Source organism: Hemiscyllium ocellatum, chromosome 19 (genome assembly GCF_020745735.1).
Source record: "Hemiscyllium ocellatum isolate sHemOce1 chromosome 19, sHemOce1.pat.X.cur, whole genome shotgun sequence".
Lineage (NCBI taxonomy): Eukaryota > Metazoa > Chordata > Chondrichthyes > Orectolobiformes > Hemiscylliidae > Hemiscyllium > Hemiscyllium ocellatum.
In genome coordinates, this window is record NC_083419.1 from 31,953,807 (window position 1) to 31,971,486 (window position 17,680).

The window sequence follows — 17,680 nt, forward strand, 5'->3', positions numbered from 1 at the left end:
CTCTAGGTTTTATTCGTGGCTCTCTCGGGCTCCTAGCTTTGGTCTCACCTGTAAGTGGAGATATCTTGGATATCTCTGATTTCAACAACATTTATGCAAATGTTTAATTTAAGTACTTTGAACCCCTACTCAGTTTCCTGTTTTGCAACCAGATTACTAGCCATTTTGCCACTGACCAATTACAACACTACCCCACCCCCACTTGCATGCATATGGGGAAAGGCAGGAGGTTCCACTAAGGAGTAGAACTGTGCAGGCAGAAGGGGCAAAATGTGCCATAATAATTCTAAGATTCTACATTATCCTTAAGTAATTGTCAATTCTTCAAGAATTCAATGAGGGTAGTCAAGCACAACTGCCCCCCTTTTGCAATCTGTTGTAACGCCGTTACACTTTAGATAAGGATTCTGTTACTGTAAACTTAAGCTAATTAGTCTAAAGCTTGCTTGATTTGTTTACGTCGCTTTAAATTCATAGGATTCATGAAGCTACTCTCCCCAGTCTTCTGGCATTATTCCCTTTTGGATTGGTTTTTGATGGGCCACTGCCTCTACCTGTCCCCAATTTCTAACAAATGCAGAGATAAAATCCCTGTTCAGGATGGATTGTATTTCCCAAGGTTAATTATCTCCCTTCTATAAATAAACCAAGTTGGCTCATTTTAGTTAACTCAAGGGTGTGGTCAGCATATTATAATGAGTTTTGGGGAAATTGGGGAAGGAAAAAACATGCAGTCATTATTTCAGTAATCAGTAAAATGCTCATCTCAACATTAGGGTGCAGAACAAAAACTGAACTCAAGTTATACAGTTACTTAACTTGCTGTCTCAAAACCTTGATAGTTTCACAACATAAACAGAATATCATTCCAGCCTTAATTACTGACACCCCAAGTTTGGAAAGATTACATCCCTATCATATGCCTTAAATGAGGAGTGTTTTTATCAACAGTGCACTTAACAATAGCAGTAAAATTCAGGCTACAGTATCCATTTTCCTAACTTTCATCATCTGACTTTCATACCAGAGACCCCTCAGACTGTTAAAAATGAAGACACATTGATCTAAAATGGTTCCATGATCACCTGACCACAATTTGAGGTATATTCCGAAAGCAATGAGGAATAAACAAAGTTGACTGCATTGAAATGATCCTAAACACAGATGACACCAGGTTATAGTCCAACACATTTATTTGAAACCCTGCTCCTGAAAGCTGCAACTGAGTCAAGTGTCAAGATTCCCATTTTGTACTTTAGTTCACACTTGTGCTGAAAGAGCTGCCCATAATTATTCAGCTTGGAAAGACAATGGAGCAAGACCATCGAGAACTGAAGGATGCGAAAAAATTCCCTATTGCTGAGGATGCAAGAATAAATAGCTGTAATCTCCGTTTCAACTAAAACAAGTCAAATATTCAAAAAAATTAACCTGCTTATTCTTCATCTACGTACTCAGTACAGTCATCATTTCTCAAAAAGTATATTAGATTACTTGCAGTGTGGAAACAGGCCCTTTGGCCCAACAAGTCCACACCGACCCACCGAAGCGCAACTCACCCAGACCCATTCCCCTACATTTACCCCTTCACCTAACACTACGGGCAATTTAGCATGGCCAATTCACCTAACATGCACATTTTTGGATGGTGGGAGGAAACCAGAGCACCCGAAGGAAACCCATGCAGACACGGGGACAATGTGCAAACTCCACACAGTCATCTGAGGCGAGAACTGAACCCAGGTCTCTGGCGCTGTGAGGCAGCAGTGCTAATGTGCCACCCATGTATACCTATGTGAATACACATGCTTGCTATCAATTGATTTTCCTCTTTACAAAATTAAGAAAATTTGGCAATTGGTTAATTTTGACCAGTAACAGGTTTTAACTGACGTGTTAATCCTACTAAAAGAATTAAAAATACTTGCAACCAACCGAGAGGAGGCCTATTCACCTCCTGCTCACCTCACCCAGCTGCAAATTCGCAACTCAAACAAAGACAGCCCAAATCCTTAAGTTCACGACTTCCCAACCTCTCAACACTTATGCACATTAAAAGGGGCTTGAGAGTAAATACTGAGAGGATTTTTCCCTCATGGGAAGGTCTAGGACAAGAATGCATAGTCTCAGAATAACTGACATGAATTTAAAGTCAGATACATGGTGAAATTTCTTTCCTCAGAAGGATGCAAGCATTTGAATTAATTGCCACTGAGCGTCAAGAGCAGAGTCAGAGTCATTGTGTGTATGTGTGTTTTATAATTAGAATTCACTATCAATATTCTTTGAGACCAACAAGATGCAAAGTTTTCAAAGTGTCCATCTTTTCTACAAATCACATGACAGTCAAAATATTTTGTTCTACTAAACGTCTTCAAAAAATCTTACTCCCTCAACTTCCTTTATCTAGTCAACCAACTATTTTTCCCCTCTCCCCTTTAGTTATTTTCATAGGAAAATTGGTAGGGACTCTTCAACTTTGTTTTTCCACTGTAAAATTAATACTATTCCCTTAACAATGGACATACTTAATATGCAACTTGGCAATTCCTTTTGAAAATGACCAGTATTACACCAGTCTGGCAAAGCCATTTCTCCTTCTAACTCATCTCAGCTAGAGTACTCAACTTGCTAAACTCAAATGTCAAAAGCTGGCGTGCACAGCCCAGATCACCACAAAAGCCAACCTTCTACCCATAGACTCCAGTTACATGGTTCACTATCATGGAAAGGCTGCCAACATCAAAGACCAATCGCACCCCAGTAATGGTCTTCCATCAGGTAAAAAGACAGAAGCCTGAACACATGCATCAGCAGGCTGAGGAACAACTTCTTCCCTGTCATTATTAGACTGATTTAGCCTCAAATAATGCTGATCTTGACTAGTGCACGGCTTGTACAACGTAACCTGCATGCATTTGTGATCAGTGCATCTTTGCTTGCTATGATCTACCTGTACTGCTTGTAAACAAAGCTTTTCACTACTTTGGTACATGTGGCAATCAATCAATCATGCTAAAAGGAATTGCTTAAGCAATTCTTATCTGTGTCACAAATCTCACTTATAACTAGTTCATTTTATTTCAATCTTCTAATCCACATTCTTCTGGTTAAGTGCTTTCTGCATTACCTACCCCAACACTCATCTATTACATTATCCTGTTTGGTATTATTTTCCCAGTCTAGATTACTTAAGTCACTTCCCAAATCATGCACAGTGCTAACACATTAGCACATTGTCTGCTCCAAATGTCAAAGTGAATCTTATATAACTGCTATCAAAACCCAAAAGTGAAATCCCTCTTCCTAACCATGATAGGCACGCCCATATTTTCTTGTCCTATTCAAGCACACGATTGGGGTAATAAACGCAAGATCATTGTGGATAAGTTCCTGATCAAAAACTCTTCCTAGTCTAAATTTACCTTCAGAGCTCTTTATTTGAGCCATGATAAAATTAAGAGCCCATTATCTCAAATTTTAGAGAAACTTTTCTAGTTTATTTAATGCGAGCCCTACTCTTGCATGAAGGTGACTGTGAAATATCTGGGACAGTTGGTCTGGACTGCAGACTGTTAACCCTTCCCAATTACTGAATCGTCATGACCACTGTACTTCAAGCTATGTTGCTAAACTCTACTTTTAAGCTTGTTTCTCAGTGTCATTTACATTAATTGAAAGTTTGCAATGAAGTCAAACACCAATTTCTCAATTGTATTTATTAAAAATGAAGTTCTAAAAAGAAACATACCAGATGTAACAAAACACTGCAACATGTTTTAGAAAGTGGGTCAATGCTCAGAAGGGCCGAAAATGTCACATGATACATATCAGACACTAAATATTGCTCCATCATTACAAAGCCAATAAGTAATTATTTCTGAGAGTTGCTCAGTAGAAAAAGACAGACTCCTAATTAATCTTTATACAGAGAACATAATTGTTCTGACTGACTTCAAAAACAGTTTTACTTTAAAAGAAATGAATAAGTGTATTAATACTGCAACTTCAACAGACTTCTTGCAGTTACTCTCAACTTGAAGTAGAACCCTGTGCAGATTACTCGGTGGCAGTCAGTTCCTCCCCTAGTCATCATGCTACACTAGAACACTCCCACTTACTTCAGGAAACTAATCAAAATTTGACCCTGAAATTAATCATTGTTTCAATTTGCTTTTTGACTATCCAAAGATCACAGGTATGTAGGGTGAAGAGAGTTATGGATAGATGTCTCAAAGTCTGAGTATGGCAGAGTCAGTGGACCCAATAGATCTTTCTCGAATAGTCCTTTTACATTTGCTCTGTTACATTTTCAAACAAGAAATATTTTACAAATATTTTGCAAGATATAAGACGACCTAAAGGGCTATTTCTCTCCATTGCTGACACTAAACCATTAGAAACTCAAAAAGGTGTATTTTTGGCATATTTAAAATAGACTCTAGAATACTTTATGTAACTTAAGCTATATTTCCTTTTAAAAAAAATGCAACTGATAGATCACAAATTAAGTTGACTAATCAATACCTCTGACTTCAATGTATATTTCCAGGATTCATGCCAAAGGCAGCAGTCAGACAATGGCATTTTTACACTAGGAGGAAAAAAGTTTCGCATCCACATAACTCACATTCATGAGATAAGCACATTTTCAAAGAGCATCAATGAAATGTTTTTAAACTTAAGAAACCAATAATCTAACAAAAGATTTCTGACAAACTCCATTTATTATATTAGGCTCAGACTGCAAAAGGCTTGACATGCTTTAAAAGTAGCATGACCAATCTTTTACAAACTGGCTAGATTGAATAATGGGGACCAACTATAATCTACACAGAAATCAAACTGCTCCATTATTTATAAAAAATTGTGATGCAAATTTTAAATTCTTGCTAAGGAATGCAAGTGAACTGTCATCAGCATAAAACTATATTTTAAGTAGTGCAAAGAGAATAGTAAAGGGAAGAAATGTGCGACATATATATGTGCGCTTAGTTACATAGCCACAATGTCACTGTACCAAATTATGAGTGATTAGTGGATAGCCTTCCATCACTACATAAATGTAATTTATTGCTTCAGAATGGTCTCAAAAACAATGGTTATACCCAGAAGTATATAATGATTTTGACATTGATTTGTGATTTTAAAAAATACAAATTGTTCACTTAAGGCACCAAACTTCCTTTTGGGTAAATTGGTACATGTCACAAATTTACAGGTGCAGTGAACAAAAACTTCAGTGAAAACATAAATCAGTATTGCTTCCAATTAAAATTAAATTAAACCAAGAGGTTTACTAATTAAACAATTCAGTTTTGATAATAATGTCAATCTTGGTTAATCAAATAACCACAAGAAAAGTTCCTTTAAACATTTCACACATAGCAGTAATAAATTCTCTTGCTCCCTCCAAGTTAATGAGAGGAGTTAATCAGATTTGCTGTAGTTCTGCTTTGCACACCAGCATCATAAAATTTTATAATTTAAATATTCCAGTTTGAGTTTTGCCTCTGCATGAAATCCAGGATCAAGATTCAGTGACATGTGCATATTATTACAAAGAAAATATTAACTGCATCTTATAGTCACTCTAGCAAGTCTTAGATATATTATTGCCTTCAAGTTGGAAAGTTGATCAAATGCCAATGACGACCTGAACAGACTGAATAAGCACAATGAATTTCCAATAAAGTAAAATTTAAAAAGGCACAGAGTTGAAGGCTTACAGTTCTATTTTTGCAGGCTGATTAGCCAGCACTCCTTCAGATGTTAACATGACTCCAAATAAGTGCTGGGGGTGGGGTACAAAAGAACAGCCTTCAGCAAAGCAGCTACTTCTGGTTACTAAGAACAAAAGGCAAAGACAGTTAAACAGATCACAAGTTTGTAAGCTGAGCCAATAAGAAATGTATTAAAATGTAATGACGGAAAGAGAGGAAGAGTGAAATGTAGCCTAGGTATTCCCTTCAGTATTTACTGACTGTTGCAGCCTGAGTAGCTCTTTCAGTTTCCCCATTGACTAGTTTGAGATTGACAATTCGTAGAGATTACAACAGGCGGACACCGGCTATTCCCCGGTGCCACGCCCTGGTGCCCGGACACTGGCCCCAAAAGGAGCGGTCCCTGGATCTAACCTGCAGGCCGTGAGCAACAGTGGAGATGCGGCCGCTCCAAGGGCCTGAAAAGAGAGGGAGAGGGAGAGGTTAGGGACCCCACCCCGACCGCTAACCCCGAACCCTGTCTCCCCAGGCCACACGGGCCCTGAGCCCCCACACCCGGTTTTTTTTAAAAAACATTAGGAGTAGTGCCCAGACGTCCAACGTGAGACGACCGTACAAGGAGTGCGGCAGGCTGCAGCCGAGCTAAAAATAAAAGTGGCCCTGGCCCAAAAAGTAACCGCCCCGGGCAGAGCAGGGTAGGGCAGGGCAGGGCCCCTACAACCCACCACCTACCAGCCGCCCGGCCCATCTTCGACCCTTTTACCGGCTGCAGAGTCAGAGTGAGCCGGGCAAAAGAAGCAGGACCATTTGGCTCAGTGACAACAAGCACCGCTAGCGCGGCCACTCTCACCTTCTCTTCCTCCGATACCTGCTCCTCATGATCCGCCATCTTGGCCCGGGCTGTAAATAACTGACGCGCGGCCCCGCGCTCACCCGCCGCATCCTGGGTAAAACGTCAGCGTGCGCGCCCCACCAGCCTCCACCCCCGCTCCCCCAAGCCCCGCCCCCTTCCAACGGCGCCGGCGTGCGCGCTCCCTGCTCCCATACCCACACGGGGGCGGCGCCGAGCGTGCGCGCCCTCTAACGGAGAGGGCGTGTGGAGGCGTGGCATTTAAAGTATTCTTTGTAAACTTGTTCAGTGCAGTTTATTTAATGGTGAATGTCTTTGGACTACCATTCACGTCAATAATAATGCATTGGTTACAAATTTAATTTACAAAGTAATTACAATCAGTTACAAAGATTGCAAAGGATACAACAATTTGGTTCAAAGCCAAATGGGTGGCACAGTGGTTAGCACTGCTGCCTCACAGCGCCTGAGAACCGGGTTCAATTCCTGACTCAGGTGACTGACTGTGTGGAGTTTGCACGTTCTCCCCGTGTCTGTGTGGGTTTGCTCTGGTTTCCTCCCACAGTCCTAAGATATACAGGTTAGGTGATTTGGCCATGCTAAATTGCCTGTAGTGTTAGGTTAGGGGTATGGGTGGGTTGTGCTTTGGCAGGTTGGTGTGGACTTGTTGGGCCGAAGGGCCTGTTTCCACGCTGTAAGTAATCTAATCAAATGAAACTCGTGCATTTTTGCTGACTTAAAAAAAATGCAACATTTTGTTTTACACCTTCACCCTGAATCTTATTCACACTTGGCTTTTCCTTTCTTCTCCTTTTTCCCATTTGCTACCATCAGCTTGTTTTTTGATTTGAGTATCCTGTTAACTATTCCATTGCCATTCAGAACTGCTTTTCCATCTTTTATGAGCTCTTGTTTGGCTCCCTGTCATGAAAGTTTGCAAAGAGGAGTGGCATTAAGATACAAGTGCCCAGTGCATCCACCTTTGGAGAGGATAAGCAATGTGGCCTATCATAACATGAAACTGCACCAGTTGCAAGATGATCAAGTATCACTTCCACCAGAGATATTTTTGAAACTGTGAACCACAAGCTGCTAATCTGCAATATAGATACATAACAATATGGATAACATAATTCATATGAGCTCAAAAAAATTTTCCCTCCATTTACCCATTTGATTCTGATCCACCGGGGTAAACATTGTGAAGTGATGATATACGTGCAGGAAGCTGACCTGGTTAAAATTATTCCTCAATATAAAAAATACTGTATCTAAAAATTCATTCCCTTGTGAAACTAAATACCACCAGAAGGTCGGCACTATATGTATTTCATTGACATCATCTGTATAGTTGACAGTTTGGCAAATATAACTGTATTCTGCTGCTCTTGCAACAAGGGATGGTGGCACAGTGGTTAGTACTGCTGCCTCACAGCGCTAGAGACCTGGGTTCAATTCCCACCTCAGGTGACTGACTGTATGGAGTTTGCATGTTCTCCCTGTGGTAAGGGGTAAATGTATGGGTGGGTTGTGCTCCGGCTTGTTGGGCTGAAGGGCCTGTTTCCACACTGTAAGTAATCTAATCAAAGGAAGAGCTCTTTAATGATGCATAAATTTAGTATAACCATTGCAAAGTTGTAGAGATAAAATAAGCAGACATAGTAGCTGAAAAGGCTCCCTGTTCTTCTTCTATTATGGACCAAATCACGAAAAGTGGTAAAGATTACTCACTGCCAATGTAGGCAGGAGGTTGAGCAATTCATCAACTTCATCAACACATTCCACCCTGACCTTAAATTTACCTGGACCATCTCTGACACCTCCCTCCCCTTCCTGGACCTCTCCATCTCCATTAATGACAACCGACTTGATACTGACATTTTTCACAAACCCACCGACTCCCACAGCTACCTGGATTACACCTCTTCCCACCCTACCTTTTGCAAAAATGCCATCCCGTATTCCCAATCCCTCCGCCTCCGCCGTATCTGCTCCCAGGAGGACCAGTTCCACCATAGAACACACCAGATGGTCTCCTTCTTTAGAGACCGCAATTTCCCTTCCCACGTGGTTAAAGATGCCCTCCAACGCATCTCGTCCACATCCCGCACCTCCGCCCTCAGACCCCACCCCTCCAACCATAACAAGGACAGAACGCCCCTGGTGCTCACCTTCCACCCTACAAACCTTCGCATAAACCAAACCATCTGCCGACATTTCTGCCACCTCCAAAAAGACCCCACCACAAGGGATATATTTCCCTCCCCACCCCTTTCCGCCTTCCGTAAAGACCGTTTCCTCCGAGACTACCTGGTCAGGTCCATGCCCCCAATCCCCCCCAACAACCCACCCTCTCATCCTGGCACTTTCCCCTGCCACCACAGGTAGTGTAAAACCTGTGCCTACACCTCCTCCCTCACCTCTATCCAAGGCCTTAAAGGAGCCTCCCACATCCATCAAAGTTTTACCTGCACATCCACTAATATCATTTATTGTATCCGTTGCTTCCAATGCAGTCTCCTTTAGATTGGGGAGACTGGGCACCTTCTAGCAGAGTGCTTTAGGGAACATCTCCGAGACACCTGCACAAATCAACCACACCAACCCGTGGCCCAACATTTCAACTCCCCCTCCCACTCTGCCGAGGACATGGAGGGCCTGGGCCTCCTTCACCGCCGCTCCCTCACAACCACACGGCTGGAGGAAGAAGGCCTCATCTTCCGCCTCAGAACACTTCAACCCCAGGGCATCAATGTGGACTTCAACAGTTTCCTCATTTCCCCTTCCCCCACCTCACCCTAGTTCCAAACTTCCAGCTATCCCCATGACTTGTCCGGACTTGTCCTGCCTGCCTATCTTCTTTTCCACCTATCCACTCCACCCTCTCCTCCCTGACCTATCACCTTCATCCCTTTCCCCACTCACCCATTGTACTCTATGCTACTTTCTCCCCACCCACACCCTCCTCTAGCTTATCTCTCCATGCTTCAGGCTCACTGCCTTTATTCCTGATGAAGGGCTTTTGCCCGAAACATCGATTTCGCTTCACTTTGGATGCTGCCTGAACTGTTGTGCTTTTCCAGCACCACTAATCCAGAATCCAGTGACTTCATCAAAGACCAGTTTTCCGCAGTCTGCAGTGTTAAAGCTGATTCAATTATCTGCCCATAAAACCCTAAGACATAGAAGGAGAGGTTGGCCATTCAGACCATTGAGTCTCCTATGCCATTCAGTGAGATCATGACTCGTGATAATTCTGAACTCTACATTTCTGCCTTTTCTCCATAGCCCTTGATTCCCTTACTAATTAAATATCTATCTATCAGCCTTGAATATACAGATTCACAAACCTCTGAAAGAAGAAATTCTTCCTCATCCTGGTTCTACATATGTGACCCCTTATTTTGAGATTATGCTCTCTGGTTTGAGACTCTCCCATAAGAGGAAACAACCTTACCATGTCCACCCTGTCAAGTCCACTAGGAATCTTAAATATTTCAATAAGATGGCTTCTCATTCTTCTTAATTCCAAGGAGTACAAGGTCAATCTACACAACCTCTAAACCGAGTGAACCTTCTATCGGCTGCCTCCAATGCCTGTATATCACCCCTAGATAACAGGCCCAAACTGTTCACAGTATTCCAGCTGGATTCTGACTTCTGCCTTGTATGCAAGGGAGAAACTGTACTAAAATAACAGCATATTTCATCATGGGCTGTCAATCTAAACCGAAGCAGAAACTGCTGGAGGTACTCAACACTATCTGGCAATACCTTGGCAGAGGGAGAAACAGAATCATTGCCCCAGATTTTCTGATGGGGAGATCGTCATTGTGCCAGTGTCAATTGAAGTTTTTCTTCAGGATCTTGTAGAAGTATCAATGTTGCTGACTCTGCAACATTCCTCAGGATGTTGAAGTTTCCTGTGAGACTGGGTGTGATGTATTACAGTTGATGTTATGTTGGGACAGTCATGTGACACTACAGAGTGTTCAGTCAGTGCCCACGGGTTATTCAGACTTTGGTTGAGCTTTGACAGTGTACACTTCAGAATAAGAGGAGACCACATTGAGAGCAACTGATACAGTAGATGAGGTAGGTGGATGCACAGGAAAATCTACTGTGTCCATTGCTCTCGATGTAGTTTCCTCTACATCAGGGAGACAGGATGCCAACTTACAGAGAGTTTCAAGGAACATTTCTGGGACACACGCACAAAACAACTCCACTACCCTATGGCCGACCACTTCAACTTCCCCTCCCACTCCCCCAAGGACATGCAAGTTTTGGACTTCTTCCACTGCCAAATCCAAGCCACCCGACAACTGGAGGAAGAACATTGCATCTTCCACCTTGGGACTCTTCAACCACATGACATCAACATCAACTTCACCACTTTCCAAATCTCCCCTGTCCCCTCCTCATCCCAGATCCGACCCTCCAACTCGGCACTGCCCTCTTGATCTGTCCTACCTGTCCATCTTCCTTCCCATTTATCTGCTCTACCCTTCCCACCGATCTATCACTATCACCCTACCACCTGCATCCACCTATCACCTTCCCAGCCCCCTTCCCCCTCCGCATTCCTGATGAAGGGTTTATGCCCGAAAAATCAACTCTACTGCCCCTCAGATGTTGTCTGACCTGCTGTGCTTTTTCAGTGCCACAGTTTTCGACTCTGACTCTCCAGCATCTGCAGTCCTCACTTTCTACTTCATTCTGGCCACAAACAGGTAAGCACCCAAAACAGAATACTAGGACCCTGAGAGAGATTCCTTATTTGGAATTACAGTCAAACACTTTGGAGAGTTCTGACTGACTTAAGCTGAATAGTTATTAAGCAAATGTTAGAGGATTAGAAACCTGATTGAATTCCAGGATAACAATTAAAATGAAGGTCCATGCTCACCACAATCCCCCTCCCATTTCCCTGATACCCCCAGATGTGAAATACTCTAGACCTGACCACTTGACTGGCCACTGATCTGCCATCCCCTCGACTCAATAACATCATCACACCCTGACCCAGCTCTCCTGGATTAGTAATTTCAATTCACCACCCAAACCTAAGCACTCATCCACTTACCTCCTGCTGCACCTCTTCACCCACCTACCGTCTTCCACCTGCCACCCCTGCACTTTCCCACTCACCCACCTGGCACACAAATTCTTCATATGCTTGGCACTCTTACCCTTCTCACACACCTGCCAGTCATGCCTTCTCCCTCCTGACATCCTATTCCCTCACCCACCTACATACTTCACCCCCATACTCCTTTCCCCACATCCCACCCAACCAACTTAACCTGCCAAGAACAAGCAAGCCGCCCCCCCCCAGCTCACATTCAAGTCACCACTAACTTTTCTTCCACCACTAGGCACCCTTACCCTTTGCCACATAGCACCCTATCCTCACCCTTATCTTAGATACACTTAGATATACCTTCATTTGATAGCTTTCAGAGTGGCTTCGAGTCCTTTAAATCACAGCATACAAGCACTGGCTACTGAAAATGTTGTAGGGGCGTAGCTTCTACGCTGATCCTATTCACTCCAGTATTTATGATTCCTGGATTATCTTCCCTGTAACTGCTGAGAAAGATCCTGGCTAGAAATTCATGGGGAGAACTGATCAGAATACTTGGGATGATTTTTATCTTGGAATATGACTTCTTCAAAACTGCAATTCTACTAATTCAATATTCCATCTGAATACATTTCCACAATCGCAAAGATGAACTCTTCCATAAACCACAGAGCACTCAGAAAATAGATCATAGATTTTCTTTGCTTTGCATTAAAAACAATCTTTTGACAATTTTTTAGAAGACTTGTAGCTCAGATTGATAAGAAGTATGTAAGTTAGCTCACTGAGCTTGAAGGTTTGGTTTCAGAAGTTTCGTCACCATAGTAGACTCTCACTGATGATGTTACCTAGTATGGTGACGAAACGTCTGAAAACATACCTTCAAGCTCAGCGAGCTAACTTACATACAATTCGTTGATGCATTTGAGAGAGTAAGCTGGTGTAGTTTTATTATTATGGCTGAAAATGTTTTTAAATTTACCAAATGTGTCTAGTCCTCCATCCCAAGTCACCTAATTTTAAATAATTTAAAATGCTTAAAAAAAATACATTGGACAATTTTACAAGTTTCTTAGTGAATTAAATAGCCCACTTCGTCCAGTCTCTGGATAATTGAAGACTTGACATGCCCTGAACGATGCATACTGTGATCTCTCAGAAGACCCAGTGTACTGACCAAGACATAATTGTACAGAAATTCAAATTTCTGATCAGCAAACAAAGAATAAAGGTAACAGTAAAGGTGAACCCACACTGTTGGCATCATTCTGCATTGTAAGCCAGCTGATCAGCCAACTGAGCTAACCACCTTTAAACAATGGAATATAACCATAGGAAATTCTTGCTAAAACTATATACAGCTCTTAGGCCACACCTGGAATAATGTGAATAGTTTAGGTCCCCTTATCTAAGAAACTTGGAGGCAGTCAAATGAAGGTCCATGAGGTTGACCCCAGATTTGGAGGGATTTTCTTATAAATAGAGACTAAGTAGTTTTGTGTTGCTGGTTAAAGCACAGCAGGTTAGGCAGCATCCAAGGAATAGGAAATTCGACATTTCGGGCACAAGCCCTTCATCAGGAATGAGGAGAGTGTGCCAAGCAGGCTAAGATAAAAGGTAGGGAGGAGGGACTTGGGGGAGGGGCGATGGAGATGTGATAGGTGGAAGGAGGTCAAGGTGAGGGTGATAGGCCGGAGTGGGGTGGGGGCGGAGAGGTCAGGAAGAAGACCTGCTTGGCACACTCTCCTCATTCCTGATGAAGGGCTTGTGCCCGAAACGTCGAATTTCCTATTCCTTGGATGCTGCCTAACCTACTGTGCTTTAACCAGCAACACATTTTCAGCTGTGATCTCCAGCATCTGCAGACCTCATTTTTTACCCGAAGATTTTAACCTACTGCGAATCCTCTTGCAAGGATGCCTTCCTTGAAGAAGCTCTCTTCCTCCCTCTACAAGGATTTCAGTGAGTCTCTCTCTCTCTGCACCCCCCAGGTCATCTCCTCTGCACAGAAACTCTTCAGCCACGTTCTCAAACAGACTTGTTACCAGAGCCACATCTCCTTCCTCAGCACCTGCCTACGGAACCGACTGATCCCACACGGACTCCGAACTACATTCCAACCAACAAAATTTGGACCCAACCAGGACAACCTGTACCTACAACAAATCCGAAGCCTCCAGCATCAGACCTCCCTCCGGATCCTCCGCTCCACCTTTGACTCAGATTTCTCCAGTTTCCTCATTTCCCCTCCCCCCACCTTGTCTCAGTAGGTTCCCTCAACTCAGCACCGCCCTCCTAACCTGCAATCTTCTTCCTGACCTCTCCGCCCCCACCCCACTCCGGCCTATCACCCTCACCTTGACCTCCTTCCACCTATCACATCTCCATCGCCCCTCCCCCAAGTCCCTCCTCCCTACCTTTTATCTTAGCCTGCTTGGCACACTCTCCTCATTCCTGATGAAGGGCTTGTGCCCGAAACGTCGAATTTCCTATTCCTTGGATGCTGCCTAACCTGCTGTGCTTTAACCAGCAACACATTTTCAGCTGTGATCCTCAGCATCTGCAGACCTCATTTTTTACCCTTACTGAGTAGTTTTGGGCCTGTACACTTTGGAGTTTAGAGGAATGAGAGGAAACTTTATTGAAATATAGAAGATTGTTATGGGACTTTACAGGGTTGATACTGAGAGGTTGCTTCCCTTATGGGAGAGTCTAGGACTACAGCATAATCTCAGAGCAAAGGGTCACCTACTTCAGGCAGAAATGAGGAAGAATTTCTTCTCTTGGTTGGTTGTGAATCTGTGGAAGTCCTCACCATGGAGCGCTGTAGAGATTGGGTTGTTGAGTACATTTCAGGTTGAAATAAATAGGTTTTTAATCCATAAGGAAATCAAGGGTAATGGTGAAAAGACAGGAAAGCAGAGATGAGGATTATCAGATCAACCATGATCTCATTGAATGTTGGAGCAAACTTGATGAGCAGAATAGCCTATTTCTGCTCCGGTACCTTATCATTTGGAATGTTCTGTAAAAATCTTACACGTGAAGTTAGAGTCAGTGTTTGGGCCTAGTTACCTTAATATTGGCCAGGAAAGGTTAGGGGAATTAATATCAACCCTAACTCTTGGCTAATGAGAAACTGACTCCCCAAGCAGCCACACAGACTCCCCATTTCCCTCTCCATCTGCTACAAAGACACCTTAGCCACAGATATCTGATTGAACCGACTGCCCATGGACACCTGACCTCTCCCACAGATATGTGAGACTCCAACCATCTAACACCCACTAGAATGCAATCATCCCCCCATTCCACATTGTCACCTAACTAACCTTCCACCGATACGTCATCATCTAACCCAGCAACCTCTGCCTCCACCCATGGAAACCTGTACACATTCTACCAATCCCAATCACCTACCCTCCCGCATCCACCACTACCACCAACTGACCCTCTCTGGGCATACACCTGATTCCAACACCCCTTGATGCCTGTCAATATCATGCCCGATGGATAGCTGTCTGATTCTACCCCTGACAATTCCCCAAAGATACCTACTCCACTCTACCACAGACATCTGACATTGCACTGCCCCATATTCCTGAATGTCCACCTCAAAACCATGCCAACCTCCAGTCTCTTCTTCTAGTCACTCTTGTATGTACTTTATGCACTTCGCTCTCTCAGTAACTGTCAATGCCTTTTTGAGTCCTTTAAACCTTTTACTTACTATATTAGGGCAACTATTACCTTACAAATTGCCGTACCTTGCTCTACAATACTAATTTTACACTGAGTAGATTTCTAATTGGTTACGTGTGACAGAGGATTTGAGCCAAGCCAGATACAGAATTCCTTTATGCCCTTGGGGGTCTTGTGGTGCAGTGGTAATGCTCCTACCTCTGGGCTAGAAAACCAAGGTTCAAGTCCCACCTGCTACAGAGATGGATAAAACATCTCTGAACAGGTTGACTAGGATATGTGTGTATATGTACCTTTAAATATGTATTTGAAAACTAAGTGGTGAATAAAATATTGCTTGCTAGCTCAGTCTGTCCAAGACAAAACAAAAGTACTGTGAACACTTTTTTAAAGTTCTGAATAAGGCAAAGTGCTTAAAGGCAAGTAAGGCAAAGTGGAGATTCTGCAACCATCCAAATAGGCACAAAATGAGTGAGTTCTTAGAGAGCAAGCAAATAGCCTAACATAAAATCAATGCTTGAGTTGGATTTTTTTTAACATCGGAGAGCGGCAGGAGCTGGGCGGAAGTGAGGGCGAAGCAGAGAGGCTGTTGGGAAGGCAAGTGATTGCTACTTAAGTAGGTGTGTTTGAGTGGGTGGAGTTGAGGAACCACAAAGGCAAAAAAACCATTATGGGAGTTATGTACAGACTTCCTAACAGTGGTCAGGACCAGCGGTGCAAGATGTACCAAGAAATAGATAAAGCATGTCAGACAGGCAAGGTCACGGTGATGATGGGGGACTTCAATATGCAGGATGAAAAATGTTGCCGGTGGATCCAAAGAAAAGGAATTCATGGAATGCTTACAGGATGGCTTTTTGGAACAGCTTGTGATGAAGCCCACAAGGAAGCAGGCTGTTCTGGACTTAGTGCTATGTAATGAGTCAGACCCTATAAAACATGTTAATGTAAGGGAACACTTAGGAGGCAGTGATCATAATATGGTAGAGTTCAGTCTGCAATTTGAAAGAAAGAAGATAAAATCTGATATAATGGTGTTACAGTTAAATAAAGATAATTACAGGGGCATGAGAGAGGAACTGATGAAAATTGACTGGAAGCAGAGCCTAGCGGGGAAGACAATAGAGCAACAATGGCAGGAGTTTCTCGGTGTACTTGAGGACACAGTACAGAGGTTCATCCCAAAGAAAAGAAAGGTTACCTGGGGAGGAGATTAGACAGCAATGACTGACAAAGGAAGTCAGGAAATGTATCAAAGAAAAAGAAACAGCCTATAAAGTGGCCAAGAGTAGTGGGAAATCAGAAGAACTGGGAAGGCTACAAAAACAAGTGGAGGATGACAAAGAGAGAAATAAGGAAGGAGAGGATCGAATATGAAGGTAGGCGAGCCAGTAATATTAGTAATGATATTAAAAGTTTCTTTCAGTACATAAGAAACAAACAAGAGGCAAAAGTAGACATTGGGCTGTTCCAAATTGTTGCTTGAAGGTGAATGTTGGGAGATAAAGAAATAGCTGAAGAACTTAATAAGTATGGTGCATCAGTCTTCACAGTGGAAGACATGAGTAATATTCCAACAATTAGGGAGAGTCAGGGGGCAAAGTTGAGTATGGTAGCCATTACAAAAGAGAAATTGCTAGAAAAGCTAGAAGGTCTAAAAATTGTTAAATCTCCTGGTCCCAATGAGCTACATCCTAAAGTTCTGAGGGAGGTGGCTGAGGAGATAGCTGAGGCATTGGTTGTGATCTTTCAAATGTCACTGGAGTCAGGGAAAATCCAGATGATTGGAAAATCATTTTTGTAACCCCCTTGATCAAGAAAAAGTCAGACAAAAGGTGGAAAATTATAGGCCATTTGCCTAACCTTGGTTGTTGGTAAAATTCTAGAATCCATCGTTCAGGATGAGATTTCTAAATTCTTGAAGTGCAGGGTCAGATTAGAATACGTTAGCATGGATTTAGTAAGGGTAGGTTGTGCCTGACAAACCTGTTAGAATTCTTTGAAGAGGTAACAAGTAGGTTAGGCCAGGGAAACCCAGTGGATGTTATCTATCTAGACTTCCAAAAGACTTTTGATAAGGTGCCTCACAGGAGGCTGCTGAATAAGGTGAGGGCCCATGGTGTTCAAGGAGATCAACTGGCATGGATTGAAGATTGGCTGTCTGACAGAAGGCAGAGAGTTGGGATAAACGGTTCTTTTTTGGAATGGCAGCCAGTGGCAAGTGGTGTCCCACAGGGTTCAGTTTTGGGGCCGCAGCTGTTCACTTTATATATTAATGATCTGGTTGAAGGGACTGGGGACATTCTAGCAAAGTTTGCC

The 17,680-nt window shown here is 43.0% G+C and overlaps 1 protein-coding gene and 1 pseudogene across 1 annotated transcript in view; both read right to left on the reverse strand.

The window, feature by feature from the left end:
* The window catches only part of LOC132824921 (F-actin-capping protein subunit alpha-2), a 45,146-nt gene extending 38,464 nt beyond the window's left edge, over positions 1–6,682 (reverse strand). Inside the window, exon 1 of the mRNA XM_060839799.1 lies at positions 6,574–6,682. Coding sequence (XP_060695782.1) covers positions 6,574–6,612 — 39 coding nt within the window. The 5' untranslated portion in view covers positions 6,613–6,682. The remainder of the gene's footprint in view (positions 1–6,573) is intronic.
* Positions 6,683–7,353: 671 nt separating this feature from the next.
* On the reverse strand, positions 7,354–15,009 carry LOC132825030 (elongation of very long chain fatty acids protein 4-like; annotated as a pseudogene).
* Positions 15,010–17,680: the final 2,671 nt, after the last annotated feature.